This window comes from Letharia lupina (assembly GCF_014066315.1).
Source record: "Letharia lupina isolate WasteWater1 chromosome Unknown contig_16, whole genome shotgun sequence".
Lineage (NCBI taxonomy): Eukaryota > Fungi > Ascomycota > Lecanoromycetes > Lecanorales > Parmeliaceae > Letharia > Letharia lupina.
This window is the reverse complement of record NW_023502985.1, coordinates 1,465,164-1,481,909: the sequence shown is the minus strand read 5'-3', so window position 1 is coordinate 1,481,909 and position 16,746 is coordinate 1,465,164. Positions and strand designations below refer to the sequence as shown.

Below are 16,746 nucleotides of genomic sequence, written 5' to 3'. Positions count from 1 at the left end.
CTTGGCATCAGTCTTGGCATTGCGGCACAGAAAGCAAGCTTCGACGACATGCCATTGTAGCTTCTTCGTGCGACTACATTGTACTGTACTCCGGCCTGGGAAGAGGCTGCTGAAGGTACAGGGAGAACGTAAGGAGAAGCTGTGAGCCTTTGGACTGTTTGAAGAGTAAGGAATGAGCGAGAAGCTTCATCGCTTTCAGAGCGATCACATTGGTGATCAAGGGCAGTCGGGGATGATTTGGATATTTCAATTGCTATGAGAAGGCTGTGCCACGCCGGACATCGAAAGCCTTGTGACAACAGCTCGTACAAAGAGAGAAAAACACATAGCCAACGCAAGAAGAACTTCTCGCTTCCGGATCCAACGCGCGAGCCCGTTCCTTGAAATCATGCTACCATCCACCGTCCATTCTCAGCGGAACCTCATAACAACATGAAACAAACAGTCTCTGCGCAGCCTTCCTTGGTACAACCGATATACAACAATCACTATCTTTCATCCACCTCTCGGATCTCCGGGTACAGCTGTACAGGGTCGGCCGAAGATAGAGAGAGTGTGTTGGAAATCATGCGTCGCAATCAGTCAGTACTAAAAGCAATGAAGATCGACCAGCAGACATCATACATCGTGGTCAGTCAACGCTAGAAGCATGGTAGCACAACCAGCGGACATCACACATCGCATTCAGTCAACACCAGAAGCATCACAAGCCATTCCGGATCGTTGTATACGGATATCAGGAATTCGGCGGGAAGTTTGCGGGGATTGGGTCTAGTCCTGCAGCATTGGGTCCTCCGCTTCGGCTTGGTAATCCGACTGTAGCTTCTTCAGCCAATTTTCCCAACAACCTGTGTCATCCGCCGGTAAATCAAGCTCCATGTTCATAATTTCCTCGATGAAGTCAATTTCGTCTCCGTCCCGCAGCATACCCCTCACTTTCGCCGTATGCTCCTTCGTCCATCCAGTGGGCATTTCAGGGATCCCGGTTTTGTGGTTGGTCTTCAATCTCTCCACGTATTTTCCCACTCCTTCAATGGCGGAGACGTTACCATACTCGCGGTTGAGCAACGTGATAATTCGGTCAGCGCTTGTATGGCCCTTGTTCAATAGAACTTCGACGAAACTCGTCATTCCCGCTGTCCAACCCTTGGGCTGGTCAGAGCGAGAGCCATGTCCGGGTTTGACCTCCTGTCTTAGCATCTCTAGGAACTTGTTCAGACCTTGGATGTCATCCGTCTCCAAATCGTAGTTCAATCTGAGGAACTCGCCGAGGAAGTCGAGGCCAACGTCACTGTTGCGTCGCAACTCATCCATCACAGCGTTCGTCATCAGGTCTGTCCAGCCTATGGGCTTGTCAGAGTTATGATCATGCTGAACGGAACCCCCTGAACCTCCTTGCTGGATGACGGAGCCCTGCTCTTGTGGGTCTGGTTGCTGTGCTTGGGTCGACTCTGGCGAAGGTACAGTTTGCCGCGTAGCGAACGCTTGATGCGCAAGCAGGCGACCTTTGGATGCATTGAAACGACCTCGGCCTCGGATGTTGTTTTTAGGTCGCTGGAACGTGGGTTCGGAGACTGGCCCAGCAATCCCGTTGTCGTCTTGGAGGCCTGGAAAGGGTGACTGTTTAACAACAGAATACGTGCGCGAAGTCTTTGCTGCTATATCTGTAGGTCCAGTAGTTGAAGTTCTGTTGTTTTTGGGAACCGGCTCTGGGACGGCGGCTATAGTTGCTTTCTCAGACGATGTTGGTAATTTCAACAAAGCCATAATGTCTGCAAAAGGTTGACGGTGGTCTTTCTTGGCCGCTGTTGATCGATCTATTAATCCGCCATTCTGTGCATTGTTCATTGGCATTGATGGATTATCTGTGAATGTGTCAGCTATTATCAAGGGCTGGAGGAGAGAGAGTTTACCGAATTGAAAGCCAGTAGTGGGCGTATATTGCGCTGAGGAAGGCTTGGCGTTGTGGTCTTTCTTGACCCCCGTTGACCGATCCATGGATCCGCCACTCTGTTCGTTGTTCATTGGCGTCGATGGAACATCTGTGAAAACGTCAGCTATTGTCAAGGGCTGGAGAAGGGCGGTTTTACCGAATTGAAAGCCAGTAGAGGGCGTATATTGTGCTGACGAAGGCTCGGCGTTTCCGCTCTCTTGAAGCACGGTGGTGCTCTGTGCTGCACCGGCCTCCTCTGAGGCTTCTTTCTGCTTACCGAAGCTGATGCCCTTCCAAACGGGATGAGATTCATCTATGGCACCAAAGTCGAAGCCCAGCGCATCCGTTTGCTGGTCTCCTTGGCTTTGTGCCGTTAAAGATGAGCTGCCGTCATCTGCGGATCCTGGCACACCCTGAGCTGACGTAAAGTCAGGCGTAGCCTTGGTTTGAAGTTGAAAAGAAAATCCACTTGCGGCTCCGTCAAAGGGAGTTGGCAAAAATCCCTGGGTCTGGTCCTGTGACGTGGCTGCTGATAATTGCGGCTGCACGTTCTGGGGCGGATTGAAGAGACGCGGATCGTATTGTGGTTCCGGATTTCCATTCCTCTGCTGGGAGTGACCGGTTGAATGTTCGGCTTGAACGATTGTTGAAGGAACTGAGGGGAGCATGCCAGGGCCTGGTTGCGTATGCCGCTTCAGACCTCGCGCTTTCTTCGTCTCTCGCTTGATTGGGTTCGGCGTGTATATGGCTTCAAGCATTGCATCTTTCTGGACATCATTGTTTGTGTCCAAGATGTACCGCAAGTTTTGCATCCTCGCATTCGCCACTTTGCCTTGTTGGACCAGCTTTCCGTGTGTGGCCATGTTCAATTGCTTGATGTCCTCCTCTTTTACCTCGACGCCGTACGTCATATCGCGGAAATGGTGCTTGTCAGCAGCAAAACGCGGCTTTCGAAGGTCACACTTGATCCAATACAGCGCAAGTTTTGCGTTGTTGAGCTGGCGGAGCACAGTGTGTTCGACTGAACCTTGGATGACGCCGTTTCCCTCGATCTCCAGAAGAAGTTCGTGCGCCTCGGTCGCCTCTCTGGCTATCACTGTCAATTCTTTCGCGTCTCTGCCAGGTTGAGAGTTGGCGGGATCCACGCTCTTGGACTCAACAACTTCCCCGACTTGTGACCGGAGACCACTGATTTCAGTTCGCAGATTGGTCTCGGTCTCAATGGCCTTGTTCTGCGCTTGGCGAGATGATTCTCTCTCGTCGTCTAGTTGTTTCTGAAGTGTCTGCCTCGCACCTTCTGCAGCTTCTTTGACAGCTTTCTCGGCCGCTTCTTTCTTCTCCATCATATGCTGTCGTTCTTTATCGTCTGCGTCTTTTGCAGCCTTTTCGACAGCTTCTTTCTTGTCCTTCTCATGCTGTCGAACTTCCATGTTTGCATCTTCTTCGGCCTTTCTGACTGCATTTTCGACGGCCTTTTTCTTCTCCTCCTCATACTGTCGCTGTTTCTTTGTCGCATCTTCTGCAGCCTCTCTGACAGCCTTCTCAACAGCTTCCTTTTTATCCTTCTCGTGCTGTCGATCTTTGTCTTTTGCATCTTCGGCAGCCTTCTTGAGCGCAATTTCGACTGTCTCTCTCTTTTCCATCTCATTCTGTCGTTCTTCACCAGCACCAACCTCAGTGGCCTCCTTCCCGGCTTCATTTGCCTTTGCGGCGGCGGCCGCCCTCGCATCTTGAATTGTTTGGCCAAGACGATTGATCTCCTCGTCTTTCTCCTTCATAGCATTCTGGTGTTCTATCGTCGTCCGCTTCCTCGTATCCTCGAGGCGTTGCAAGTCAGCGCCAGCCTTCTGTTCCGCCTCCTGGGCGTCCTTGAGCTCGCGTGATAGCTCCTTCTTTTGCTCCTCTACCTTTCGAGCTGCTTCCTCAAGGCCTCTGTCTTGGGCGCATGTAGCCTGCTCTAGCCGCTTCTCGAGATCTTCCTTCTTCTTCGATGAGATCTCCGCATCTTTCTCGATCTTCTTGTCTCGAGCCTTGACAGTATCTCGGAGCTTCTCCACCCCATGCTGGCAATCCTGCAGCTGCTGTCTCAGATCTTGCGTTTCCTTCACTGATAGTTGCTGCTGCTTCTTGGCTTCTCCAAGCTGAGACTTGAGGTCTTTGACCTCTTGGCCTGACTTCAGGCTAGTAACCTTCCGCCGAAGGTCAGCTATTGTATCTTCTTCCTCTTTTATACTCCTCTGAAGACCTCCGATCTCGAGCTTCAGCCCATGCACTAAATGGTTCTTGTCCTCGCGAAGGGCCGTCATTTGATCGTTCAATTGACTCGAGGTGCGTTGGTGGTTTCGCTGCTCTGCCTCCGCCTTGTCCTTCCAGCCGCCCAGTGCTTTAACCCTATCCTCCAGTTCGCGAAGCTGATCTTTGAGGGTGCCGATTTCACGGTCTTTCTCCTTGCATCGGTCATCCAACTGCTTCTGCAGACCCCGCTCGGCGGAAGCCGCAAGCTCTTCCGACGTCGTCACTGTTGATCTCAGTTGCCTCATCACTACTTTGAGCTCCTTGATGGTACTGTCTTTTTCCTTTATTGCAGCATCATGCTGCTGCTCACCCGCAGTCACCTGACGGCGAGCCTCCGCGAGGTTGTTCTCTACCATTTCCTTTGAGAAGTTGAGCGCGTTCCGCTCTTGCCTATTGATGAGCTCTGCAGCTGACTTCTTCTGCTCATAGCTCTCTTTCACCGCGTCAATGCGGCCATTCACCCCAGCTATTGCCGTTTCTGCGGCTTGTTCGGCGGATTCCTTTGCCACGTTCAGCGAGTTGAGGTGGTTGTTGTATTGGTCTAGCATGCGCTGATACTTTTCCATCGAGCCAGCATTCTTGCTGAGTAGTGTTTGATTCTCTTCAACAAGCTCATGGTTCTCATCCCGCGTCAACCGCAACATCACATTCTGCCCGCTGATGATGCGTTCGAACACCTCCCTCGAGTCTTCCCACCCGTGTCTAAGATCATCTTCCGCTCTCTGGAAGCGCACGGTCTCGGATCTTAGGCCCTCCTCGGCCTTTGCTTGACGCTCGACGGTGCCGGCGACGAGTTCGATCGTTTTCCGAAGATCCGGGCCGTATCTTCCCTCGGGATCGACCAAGCCACGAATCTCCTTCTCGAAAACTTCGGTTTCCGTGGATTCCTTCTCCACTACAGCAGTGCTATCTTCCACCTCCTGCTCCTGCTCTTCCTTCTCTGTCTCCTCACCAGCAACGGTAGAATCGCTACTAAGAGAGTCGATCTCGGCACCTTGCTGCTCCGGAAGTGGTACATTAAACGCCATCTGGATGTCATCGCCTGATAACTGCTGGTACTCAAGCGAGTCGAAGAGCGGTTTGTCTGGATCGTCTTCTGGGCCAAAAGACTGACCTTCGACAGGTGTTGGCTCGGGGAGAGGTGGTAATGTAGTAGTATCAAACCCGGCAACGACAGGCACTGGCACGGGTGGAGGGGGTATTGTGGTGAGCTTTGATTTGCCGTGGCCAGGTGCCTGTTCCGTCGAAAGGGGCAACATGGTTGGATTTGGTCCACCGACGACAGATGTTGGTTCGGTCGATGGGGGCACTGCGGTGGGGTTTGATCCGCTCTCGCCGGGTGTAGGCTCGGTCGAAGCAGGAGTACTGGGCTCTGACCCTTCCTCGGCAGGTGTTGGGTTGTGGGACAGTGTTAATGCCGTGGGACGTGACCGGCACTCCTTGACTGTTGGGACCCAAGGTTGCAAGAGCTTGCTTGGAAACGACCCCATCGGCAACAACAGGTCTTCGACTGCAACGAGGAGATCCCGCACTTCACGCCTCGATGGGTTTAAGAATGGGAGGGCAAGGGTATGGTCCCAGGCGGTGATGAGTAACAATATGACGAGAATGGACAAAATTAGAACCAATAGGTCTGCCATGTTGCCAGTCATCAGTGGGAGCTGCGTGACGTGGATGGGTAGCTGCCAATAATGTGCGTCAAACACTATGATGGAGAAACTATGAGCGATACAGGACTAATTGTGAACATGGGATCTTGGATGTGGTTGAGGTATGTGTATGCTGTAGGTTGTGGAAAGTTGAAGGCGTGAGCGTTGTTGTGGAAAATAAAGGTCGGTGTTCAAGCGTTGTCATGGGAAATCTCCTCAACACCAGATACGTTCCGCGCGGCCAAAGTACACCTCGAGCTGACTCATCGCTCTTGGGTTTGCTATGAACAAAGAACTTACTGCTTCGCCACCGCTGGAGCAATTTCAACACTTGCGAGACCTCAGCTGCTAGCGTAAGAACCTTTCCTCCCCATCACCCACAATCTTAGCTTCACCATTCTATGCTATCGGTGGCTGCTGTTTTCTAGGGTAGATGGAATCAATCTAGAAGTGCCAGCTTGACAACAAAGAGCCTTTCACGCACACCATCCCCCCACTTCTTTGTCCTCCAAAAGCACAAGACTCCAATCTCAAAATATGCTCCTTAAGAGCGCGAGCTCTTGAGGCGCAGATACCCAGGGTCAAATCAAACCAAAAGAATCACTCCACGTTTGCTCGTTTCTTGAACGCCCAAGGAAAGCTCTAACCATGACATTTGTTTGGAATGATCCTAGGAAAGCTAGCTTTGAGACTTCGTATCCAAGTCACCATGAACTGCCAGCAGCCCTATCACCATATGTAGTTCACAGATTTGCTACCCACGATATCAGCTCCATCAGTAGTCCATCCATCATACATCTGAAAAACTCTTGTCCTACCATCCAATGGACTGCCGTCAAGTTCATCTTCGACTCAGAGACTGCAATGTCTTTTTCGACCCGCAGCCAGTCCGCAGCAAGTGGTCACTTGCCTCTGTATCAAAATCCTTGTTGGCGTCTGCCCTCGCTCAACTGGGGATGGTGTTGGCACCTATATTGTTCGCATGCATGATACGAAAGACTCTCCTCGCGGGTGGGTTTGCAGCATCCTGTGCTCACTCAGTCCTAAAGGTTTCAAGTGGCCTTCGAAAAACAAGTTTGTGCATGCGTGCAGACGTAGAGCTGGAGTAAATCAAGTTTCTATTAATGATATCTGGGATTGAGCAAAGTACAAGGCAATTTTCAAATACGTTGTAGTTTCCTCTGGGTATTACGTGTAGAAGAGCGCGACGAGAAGCATTGGACAAAGCAACACATAGAGCCATGCCATTGAAATCACAGCTTCCAATTGAGGATCTTGATCATTGCAAGGATACAAGAAGAGCTGAGCAGAAGTCTTTGAACAGATGTAGTCATTTCTGAGCACTGTTCTGTGACAACCCCGCTAACTAAATCCACGCTCCTCATACTGACATGTACTCTACGTAGAGCGGGTCAGTGTCTTGGCGCAATCAGGCAATACCTCACATCATGGTGCCTTCAGCCTGTTGCTACTGTATCCACTATAGTCAATCAGATTATTACTTGCTATACTCAACGGAGTCTTTAATGTCGATCACTTCTGCGCCGCTAGGTCGAAGAGACGAGAACGTGCAACTAGAGAAACAATGGAGAAGTCTTCCGGACAAGAATCTGTCGATTTATTTCTGTTGCTATCAACTCCAAACGCCAACGCCTCTAGTCTGTCTGTAAAGGAATGCCGCATCTCTGTCATTCATTCCTTAAGACCACTCTGGAGTTGCTTCATCCAGGCCTCTTCGTATGAAGATTATTTCCGCCATCCATCAATCCAGATCTTTTCAAGTCACAAGACACCAAACCTCCACCTAGTCTCAAATCCTGCCCCTAAAATGAACCCTCGCGAGCACTATTAGAAAGTATCAGACCCATAGCCTACCGCTTCGATATCTCGAAACAGCCAGGTGGATCGCTCCGTTGCCCACCGCGTCAGCCCAGCTGACCGCTTCAGCACAGCTGAAGAATGTGGGACGGAGTTATTACAATAGAATGAAGAATGGTAACAAATGTCAGCACGACCTTGAATCATAGCCTAGACACATATCGTTGAGAAATGCCGTCGAGTCCTAGGGTAAATCTATCGCAAGCCCCCCCCCGAAGCAATGCTGATGCAAAGCTTAGGCGGGAAGATGAAGCGTGCTGTTCAATGAGAAGATATTGAGTAATCACTGGTCGCGAATTGCTGGGTCTATATTCTCGAGAGGAACGAAGGTTGGTCCTCCGTTGAGACGAGACTTTGGTAGAATTTTGTGTCGGTTCGAAATGTCCTCCGGCGTAGAGAGTCTAGCGCCCATTGAAACCTCGTGGTCTTGGACTCCCCAGTCATCGAAAGCGGGGTTGTCCTGATGGTCGCCATATGTTGGGTGGCCTAAAGGCGCTCCGGAGCGCTTCCGCGGGTTTGATTGAGGCGCAGGTTGTTCAGTTTCGTTCCATAGGTCGAAGATATCATCGACTGGTTGAGCGGCATCCTCGTCACCTCGCGGTGCCCTAACGAGTGAGAGAGCCTTGTCCATGTCGACCTCAGGATTCTCGGCCAGGAGACGTCCCAATTCATTCAATGTCCGCTTCGCCGCTTGGAGTTGTGCGAGAAGCACAGGTCGTCCTGCATCTTGGAGGAGACGCACATCCGAATCACAGAAGTCCGCACCGAACATATTTTGGCCTAAAGCCTCGCTGTTCACCCCAACATATGTCACATTGTAGTCAAAAATATTCATGCTACAATTTGCTCTCTGGAGTTCGTTGTGAAGATCCAGTAGTCTTGGATCTTCCGCCATCGTGTATATTTCTTCGTTGAGGAGGTCCAAGTGACGCTGTGCGTCTCGTCTCTGGCTCTGAAGTTCATTCTCCAGATTTCGTTGAATCGAGTCTCGATGGTTTCGGTTATTGGCCTCGGCCACCTGAAGTTCGAGTACCTCTTTCTCGGCTTTATGGGCTCGAGCCTTCATCTTGACGAGGTTTTGGCCGTCGGAATGAAGGTTTCTCACTTGCGTTGCCAGCTCAGCTTTCTGGCTCTGCAAGTCTTCCTTTTCGCGCAGTATCTCCTTCTCTTTTTCCTCCGAGACTGCCTTCAGTTGGGCTTCTAGCTTTTGGCGTTCGATCTGACACCGGAGATTGTCAGCAACAACCTCCCTATCGTGTTCTTCCTCCAGGCCTCGCTTGTGCAAAAGCCATTGGTCACGGAGCTTGTCAAAGTTCTCGAAGCCGAGTTCGAGCTCTTTCGTCCTATTAGTGAGTCGATCTTCGCGCTCCTTCTCGGCAGCTGCGAATTCCGCCTCCAGTTCTATCTTCAGCAGTGCTGCTTCCTCTGCCGTCTTGCCCAATCTCTGGTTTTCGCTCTGTAGGCGCTTCACTTGCTCCTGGATTTGCGGATTGTATGCATTCGCCGCAATTCCTAGCTGTCTCTCCAAGACATCTTTCTCTGCTTGCAGGGCATTAACACTGTTTTGAAGTGCATCTGCTCTAGCGTTCTCAGCCTTCAACCCCTTTGCCAAGGATTCTGCGTCTTCTCCTGGTTGTTTGTCTTTATGATATGGCTTGGACGACCTCGGACTGCCACCGTGCCCGTTCTCCCAGCATTCCAAGTCTTTATCCATTCTATCCTTGGCTATCTGAAGAGAATCAACCCTTGTTTGCAGACCTTCATTCTTAGCCTCAGCTCTGATAAGTTCCATGCGCTGATTTGCCCTTAGAGTATTCATCTCACTCTCGAGCGTCGTGTATTCTTTGTCTTTAGAACGGTAACCATTCTCCCACACCTTTCCCCACTTGTTCAAAGTTGTAACCTCGCGTTGGTGGTTCTCGATCTTGCCTTTGGCTTCGCTGAGGGCCTTCCGTGTGTCGCTTAGCAACTTATCGGTTTTCTCGAGGACCTCCCCATCTGCCTTGGCTACGATCTTTAGATCACGAATCTCCCGCTCTTGGCGGTCATTGCGGGCACGGAGTTCCTCGTTCTCGTTTTCCTTCGCAGCCAGTTCCTCCGTCTTCGCTATCTTCATCTGGACTAAACTCTCATGCAGTTTACACACAGTACCCACCTGATCCCTGTGAAGCACGATGACTGGCTGCAATCTGCGAGCAATCTTCATTCGCTCTTGTAGTGTCGAATTCCACCCGCGAATTTCGGCTATTTCTTCTTGATGTTTGATTTTTATGCGGGTAATCCGATGCTCCATCTGTTTATCTGCGATCTTCAAAGAGACCACCGAGCCTTGTGTGACTCTATTGCATGTTTCAATCGTTGCCTCCACCTTCTCTTTCAGCTCAATGATACGGCTATCCTTGGCTTTGTTGTCGTCGAGCAAGTCTTGATGTTTGAATTGGAGCTCGCAGTTGTTGTCGCAAATCTGTTGCCGTTGTTCATTTCTCGATTTCAGCGCCTCATTTTGACCGCGAATGATGCCACACAAACGCTCTTTCTCATCATCAAACCTGTGCTGCAGGTTTTCTTTCTCTATCCGCATGACGTCTTTGTCCTTTCTATGTTCCTCAATGGCGTCTCTGTGTCGCTTTCTGATGTTTTTAACGAGACCAGCAGTGTCTATCAAATCACGGCTATACAGGCCTTTGGGGTCGGCCTCAAGACGAATAGCTTCTTCCATGGCGTTTTTTGGCACAAGTGGGACCATTTGTATGTCTTCAGTATTCGCAGATGTGCTTTCGACTGATTCGGTATTGGAGGCTTGGTCACGAGCTACGAATTCTCGTAGTCAGCAACGCTTCGTCAAGATATCAAACTTGGCAAGAAGATAGCCCGAAAGGGTAGACAGCTGTTTACTACCGGAAACACATCTTAAAAGGAGAGAAGTAGACCGAAATATGGATACTGTACTTCCAAGGGTACATACCAGAGTGGTCTGGAGTGATACAGTGGGGAGCAGCGAGGGCAACTCTGAACCGTTCAGCCCACATGTCGGCGTCGTTGTTTTCGACCATCCAGTGAGATGAAGTGCTTGTGACACGGTCTTCCTCTCGGAAGGCTGGAATCCGCTCCATGTCTGGCGCAGAGAACGGTTCCATCTTCCTGCGTGCAGCCCATCCGATTGCGGATCTCATGGCTTCGAGCACGCGAATGCCTACTCTAGATAGTGACATGATTGTAGCTGCTAGAGAGGTAAGGTCGTGCGGTCGAAAGAGTATGTATTTTGTGATGAAAACAAGGTCTTGGTGGGTAGTTGGTGGATGAGGATTGTCAATGATGGGAATGTAAGTAAGGAAGGCGAGTGTGCGTTTTGCAAATGAGCAGTAAAATTGCAGCGTTAGCATTTGGGAATGCCTTCAACACTCCAGTAGTCATGAGTCATCTACCTCGGTGGATGAAAGTTCCGGAACGCGCTATCGCTATCGCGGGAGCAGAGGTTGGGCTGACCTTGAACGGTCGTCAACACCTACAACTTCGGGACTTGTACAACAACCCCACAACCCATCCTGCCTCCATCTTTACATATCAACTCTTCCTTCCTCAGATCATTATGCAGTACGAATACTTGGACTTCTGGCGATGCTGAGACAATTCTGAAGAGCTTTGGGCTGCATCTTCACCATTGCTTGAAAACAAAGGCGCTTTCACATCCACGACTTTAGTTTCTCTCTCTGTGACCTGTCAACGTTCAAACCATGGCGCCTCAGCGTCAAGTCAAACTCTCTAGGAAACAGAAACTCTTGAACCGTAAGGATCGTGGTCCGGAAGCGGAACAAAAGAAGTTATTTACACTTGCTCGCCTCCTAGAAGTCCAGAAAAGACACGAAGCGCAACCCTTCCTTCGTACCGCTCTGGGCAAGCTACCTCCCGAGCTTCGTGTCAAAATCTATCAGCAGCTGCTGGTGGGACCACAATCCCGAGCAGACAACGAATTTCGGAAGGTTCCACTTGCTACTGAGAAGGCACTTCTAGACGGATCCTCATCAACTGCCTCTCCACGCTTCATTCACTTGAAAGGCTCTGGTCTCTCAATCTTACGAACCTGTCGCCAGATCAACCTCGAAGCTTCTCCCACCTTCTATGGTAGCGCCTTACCCTACTTTGCAAATGCACAAGAGCTTTCTCGCTTTCTCGTCGGCATTGGGCCAACTGGCCGCTCGAATCTCGAAGCTTTTCGTGTTGGAAGCCTCTTATTACAAGAACCATTCCAAGAGCAAGAAGTACCACATTACCATTATGATACCGGCGTGTTTTACCTTCACAGCGAAGGCTACATCTCCTGCCGTCGCGGAAGGACGGATCCGGAGGTCACGGGCGCTTTCAACCTATTGACGGAGTGCAAAAATCTTCGCAGAATCTATATGGATATGAGTCAGGGTGAGGAATGTATGCATGTTGCCATCCTACGGACCTTTTTCAATCGACAGCACACTTACTTGCGATGCTTTGGGTCCCATTGTTGGTACGTTCAACGACGAAGAAAGCTACGCCTCGACGCCGCGCGACCAGAGTTCTTTTACACTCTGCGAGCTTATCGTGAGCTTCTTTCATCTGGGAGACCCATGGGACGTGAAATATTGGTGGAGGTTGACGTCAACGCGGAGCTGTATCAACCACGACCTTTCCACCAGACTCTTCTAGGAAAGCTACCTCCAGAACTTCGGTTAAGAATCTATCACGAACTAGTGGCCACTCCACCCATGCACGCAGGCCAAGAACTGACTGCACAAGGCATTCGTGCTGAGCCCAAGAACGCAAATGGGCCGGGTCCACCAACAACAACGTTCGCCCATCTTCAAGCTTCGTGCCTTGACGTTCTGGAAACATGTCGTCGAATCTATGTCGAAGCTTATCCGTTGTTCTATGCACGTACGTCCTACTACACTGACAACATCAAAGAGTTCTCACTATTCATGAGACTCGGCTACCCTTTCGACTCACCACTTCGGAGCAGCACGATTACTTCTCTATGTGTAAAAAACCTTGTCTCTCAGTCAAAAAGCTTGCATCAGCCACAATCTCCCTCAATTCGTGGGTCCCAGTGTTGGGCTGTTACAGGCTAGCAGAATTGGAGAGTCTACGAAAGTTTTATATCTGCATGCGCGTCGGTGAAGAGCTCGGGTATGTAGAGTTACTATTTCGTCTACCGCGCATGAACCGAGGAGTTATCGATTTTCTAGATGAGTCTCACTGGGTGCTGCGTTTACAAAATCCTGAAGAAGAATGGAAAGTTCAGTATGCTTGTTTTATAGGAGACGGTTGGAAAAAGGGAAAAGGAGATGTGGAGCTCAGTTTCGACGAGATTTATATCCAACGACGGATCTTGATGAATGATACTCAGGCTCCAGGGCTGGAACAAGGACAAGAGCGCTTCGTGGAGGTGGACATTAAAGCCCCATTGGAGAAATGTATGCCTTGGAAGATGCTAGCCATGGTGGACAAGTTCGGTGCTCTCAGCATAGGATCAGGGTTGTGCGATGGGCATGGCCGTGACGAAACGTCGGGACGGACGCTGGTGCCCTGACCAACAGTAAAGTCGCAGAGAACGATTGAAGCGCTGGCGGTTCATAGACTGGCAGAACTAAATTGACATGCAGTGCCACACAGTAAGTCGAACAAGCTGAAGGTTCTGAGAAGATTACTCACCCGAATGTCACTTATTGTTTCGTGACTCCAGGGATCTTCACTTCTTGTATAGATTTGGGTATATTAGCGGCCTTGAAATCGTAGTGATAAAGAGTCTTGAAACGCACATAGAAACGATTACTGTCCGAGTCATGATTGTAGAGTTGGCAAAGTGGATCAGTGCGTTGCGCAACCAGGCCCAATGCCAAGAATCCCACAGGCATCTAAGTACGCTCGATCAAGACTGTTACTATCATTCCAGCCATCTTTTCTTTTCAGACTTGATACTGGTGGAACGGTGTGGTTTGGATCGTCACATTCCGTCTATCTGTTCGTGGCGTTCACGAGTAGATTGACACTACAGAACACAGGGAACAACCATAACGCGGATTTGTTGACAACACAATTTTCCGAGAGAGGGGATAAAATCATATACCTGCGCACTCTCCCCTCGGACTTCCACCTTCCTCCTTCATCACACCACTTTGATTCTTAGAATTGGCTCTCTGTCCCTGACCATAACCTCTTGACTCTAGGATAGGTTGCGAGAGGCTTTCGGTAGTGCTAGAAGCCATGGCACCAAATCGTCAATTTCCTAGGGCCACGGAACGAATCCACTCAAACCCTTCTCCCGAAGCCAAACGCCATGGCAATGAAAAGTTCTCTGCCGATGACACAACTCATTGGATGAAGGGCCAATTCTTCTCTCATGTTGGATCGAGCCTGGATGCTCTTCGCAATGCTACGGCAGAGCGAGTGCCGGACAATCACGCTCGCGAGCAGCTTCTACAAGACGAGCTGATCAAGGTTGGCGACTATGTCAATCAATACTTGTCGGACTCAAAGCATGTGCATCCAGTCTTTCAATCGTCGAAGAAAACTCCGCAACAGTGCTGGTGAGCCTTCATATCAAATCCTGTCGTTGTCTTTCCCAATCTAATCGTAATTTTAGGGAACTTGTGGTGCATTACTGGCCGACCCCTCAAATAACGGCAGCCCAGATACAAAGCTTGTATGAGGCCTCAAAACAAGCGATACTGCGACCTTTCCTCAAAACCAGCCTTGGCGGATTGGCTCCTGAGACACGCCAGCAAGTCTACCGCAACTTATTGGCCGAACCTTCTCCATTTGCCGGCTGGGACTACCGTGCCCTGAGCACCATTACCCTCCAAAGACCTCCAATATCGCTCGCAACCTTCGTCGACCTCAAGGCTTCATGTCTCACGGTCTTGCAGGCCTGTCGTCAGATCTACCTAGAAGCCTTTCCGATCTTCTACGCTTGCAAATCCTACTATCTAGCCAAGTTCCAAGACTTAGCAACATTCTGCAAGCTTGGTCGCGATTTGCGAGTAGGGCCTCGGCTATTCCAGGTCGATACAATCACCTCATTGTGTCTCAAGGATCTTGTCATAAACAGGCAAAAGTGGAAACCCCAGCAGATTGAGGAACTGATGTCCCGATGTCCTACCTTCAATCGCGAGCAGCTCGAAGCGGCACGGACTAACGAAATAGACTGCGACCACGTCCTTGTAGACTTGGAGGACATGATAAGTCTTCGCAAGATCTGTCTCTGCATGCGTGTTGGCCAAGAGTGGGAACATCTTGAATTTCTGTTCAACATAGGAGGATTGAGGCGCGGAGTGATGAGGTTTGTGGATGACTTCCATTGGACCATAAGTTCGCAGAACGGGTTGGGAGACGATTGGAACATCCAGTACGCTGCCTTCCCCAACACCTTTTACAGAAGAGGAAAGAACTTTGAACTATTGGATTATCACGATGTCTCAATTCAGGGAGAGGTTTTGAAGATTGACTCCCGCGCTTCGGATCTAGTGGCAGATGATGAACGTTGGGTTGAGGTTAATATCGGGTCGTGCGACTTTGAGGAAGGGGTACCAGACTGGGACCCACCAGATGTCGTTCCAGGTCAGGTGTCGGAAAACCAACAAGCACTACGAGGCGGACAAACCGTTGATCTTTCGTCGGACGATGGGTCAGATCATGGGTCTGAGAACCTGCAAGGATCGGTGGATTGGGGGGAAGATGGTACGCAAACGGACAATGAGCCAGATCAGGAATCTGGGTATTTACGAGGACAGTCAGAGGGGGAGAAAGATACGATCCAAATAGACAATGAGCAAGATCAAGAATCCGAGGACTTGCAAAGACAGCCAGATGGGGTGGAAGATGGTGTCCAAATAGATATTGAGCAAGATCAGGAGCCGATGGACCTGCAAGAACAGCCAGATGGGAAGAACGATGGCGCGAAAATGGATGATGAGCCAGGTCAAGAGTCTGGCTATCCACAAAAGATTGCAGACGGAGATGAACACAATTCCCAAGCCGAATCTGATGCAAACTGGGAGTCGCGGTTATTGCAAGAACCGTCTAGCGAAGACCACACCGGTGCCTCAACTGAGATTGTACCAAAGGAGGAGTCGGAGGGTCTTCAAAGTCCCCTCAACATAAAGATTCATAGTCCTTCGACAGCAACCGAATCACAGCAAGGACTGGAAGCTTCTGGAGAGTTGGTGGACGGCAAATTTGCCTACGTGCAGGCGGGAACGGGCTCTTTCCAAACTCCAGCGATCGTTTCAAAAGTGGGAGACAAAGACAGTCTCGAAGCCCGGCCAGCAGAGAGGACGCAAGTGACGACAGAGCACTCTTCAGTATTTCAATACCGATGTCACTACGACGCTCAGACTCAGACAGTGCCAGTGGATACTGAACATTGCAATGCTGGGACTCAAACAAAGCCAGTGGATTTTGCAGAAGACTTGCGAGGTGAAAGCCAAATGGCTACTGTTCCTTCTCAGAATGATGTGACTTCAGGCAAACGTGCAGTGTACCAGCCAAGATTACAAGATGGACATATCCAGCCGAAATCAAAGCCAATCGAGAAGCCCCATGACTCCGAAAAGTCTGCGAAGCCGCTTCAGAAGACCAAGAAGTCTCCGATTCTGCTGCAATCATCCCCGGACCCCGGCAATTCTGCAATCCCTGAGAAATCAAAGACGCACATCGCGACCGTGGACAAGAGTTCGACTCCAAAGGCAAAGCGCCAATCTCTGCCGACTCCGCACCCAAAACATTCTTTGAACGGATGCATTCGAGCGGCTGCGCTCATGCTTGCTCTGGCTCTGTTGTACGTGGTTCTGTACGCAAAGCTGGAGAACACATTGGGACAACTACTCGCTCTGCTTCTGTTTGTTCTACTATTCTTCGTAGCCCTGTGGTCAGAGAGCGACTGACTGCTGGATCTCCCGTCTACAGCGGTTGATAGATGGGGGTAAAGGTTATGTTTGGACAGAGCACGCTTTGTAGATA

At 50.2% G+C, this 16,746-nt stretch overlaps 4 protein-coding genes across 4 annotated transcripts; 2 read left to right on the top strand and 2 right to left on the bottom strand.

Moving 5' to 3' along the window:
- Nucleotides 1-771: 771 nt before the first annotated feature.
- Nucleotides 772-5,868, bottom strand: HO133_003140 (uncharacterized protein; the record flags this gene model as incomplete). Its single annotated transcript, XM_037294064.1, has 1 exon — nt 772-5,868. The coding sequence occupies one exon, from the start codon at nt 5,866-5,868 to the stop codon at nt 772-774; it is 5,097 nt and encodes a 1,698-aa protein (XP_037150142.1).
- A 2,170-nt stretch (nt 5,869-8,038) lies between these two features.
- HO133_003139 (uncharacterized protein) lies at nt 8,039-10,967 on the bottom strand (the record flags this gene model as incomplete). The annotated part of the gene is made up of 2 exons (XM_037294063.1): nt 8,039-10,566; nt 10,721-10,967. 2 exons carry the CDS (start codon nt 10,965-10,967, stop codon nt 8,039-8,041), a joined length of 2,775 nt encoding a protein of 924 aa, XP_037150141.1.
- Nucleotides 10,968-11,489: 522 nt separating this feature from the next.
- Nucleotides 11,490-13,318, top strand: HO133_003138 (uncharacterized protein; the record flags this gene model as incomplete). Its single annotated transcript, XM_037294062.1, has 2 exons — nt 11,490-12,663; nt 12,861-13,318. 2 exons carry the CDS (start codon nt 11,490-11,492, stop codon nt 13,316-13,318), a joined length of 1,632 nt encoding a protein of 543 aa, XP_037150140.1.
- A 674-nt stretch (nt 13,319-13,992) lies between these two features.
- Nucleotides 13,993-16,670, top strand: HO133_003137 (uncharacterized protein; the record flags this gene model as incomplete). Its single annotated transcript, XM_037294061.1, has 2 exons — nt 13,993-14,315; nt 14,372-16,670. The coding sequence occupies 2 exons, from the start codon at nt 13,993-13,995 to the stop codon at nt 16,668-16,670; spliced, it is 2,622 nt and encodes an 873-aa protein (XP_037150139.1).
- Nucleotides 16,671-16,746: the final 76 nt, after the last annotated feature.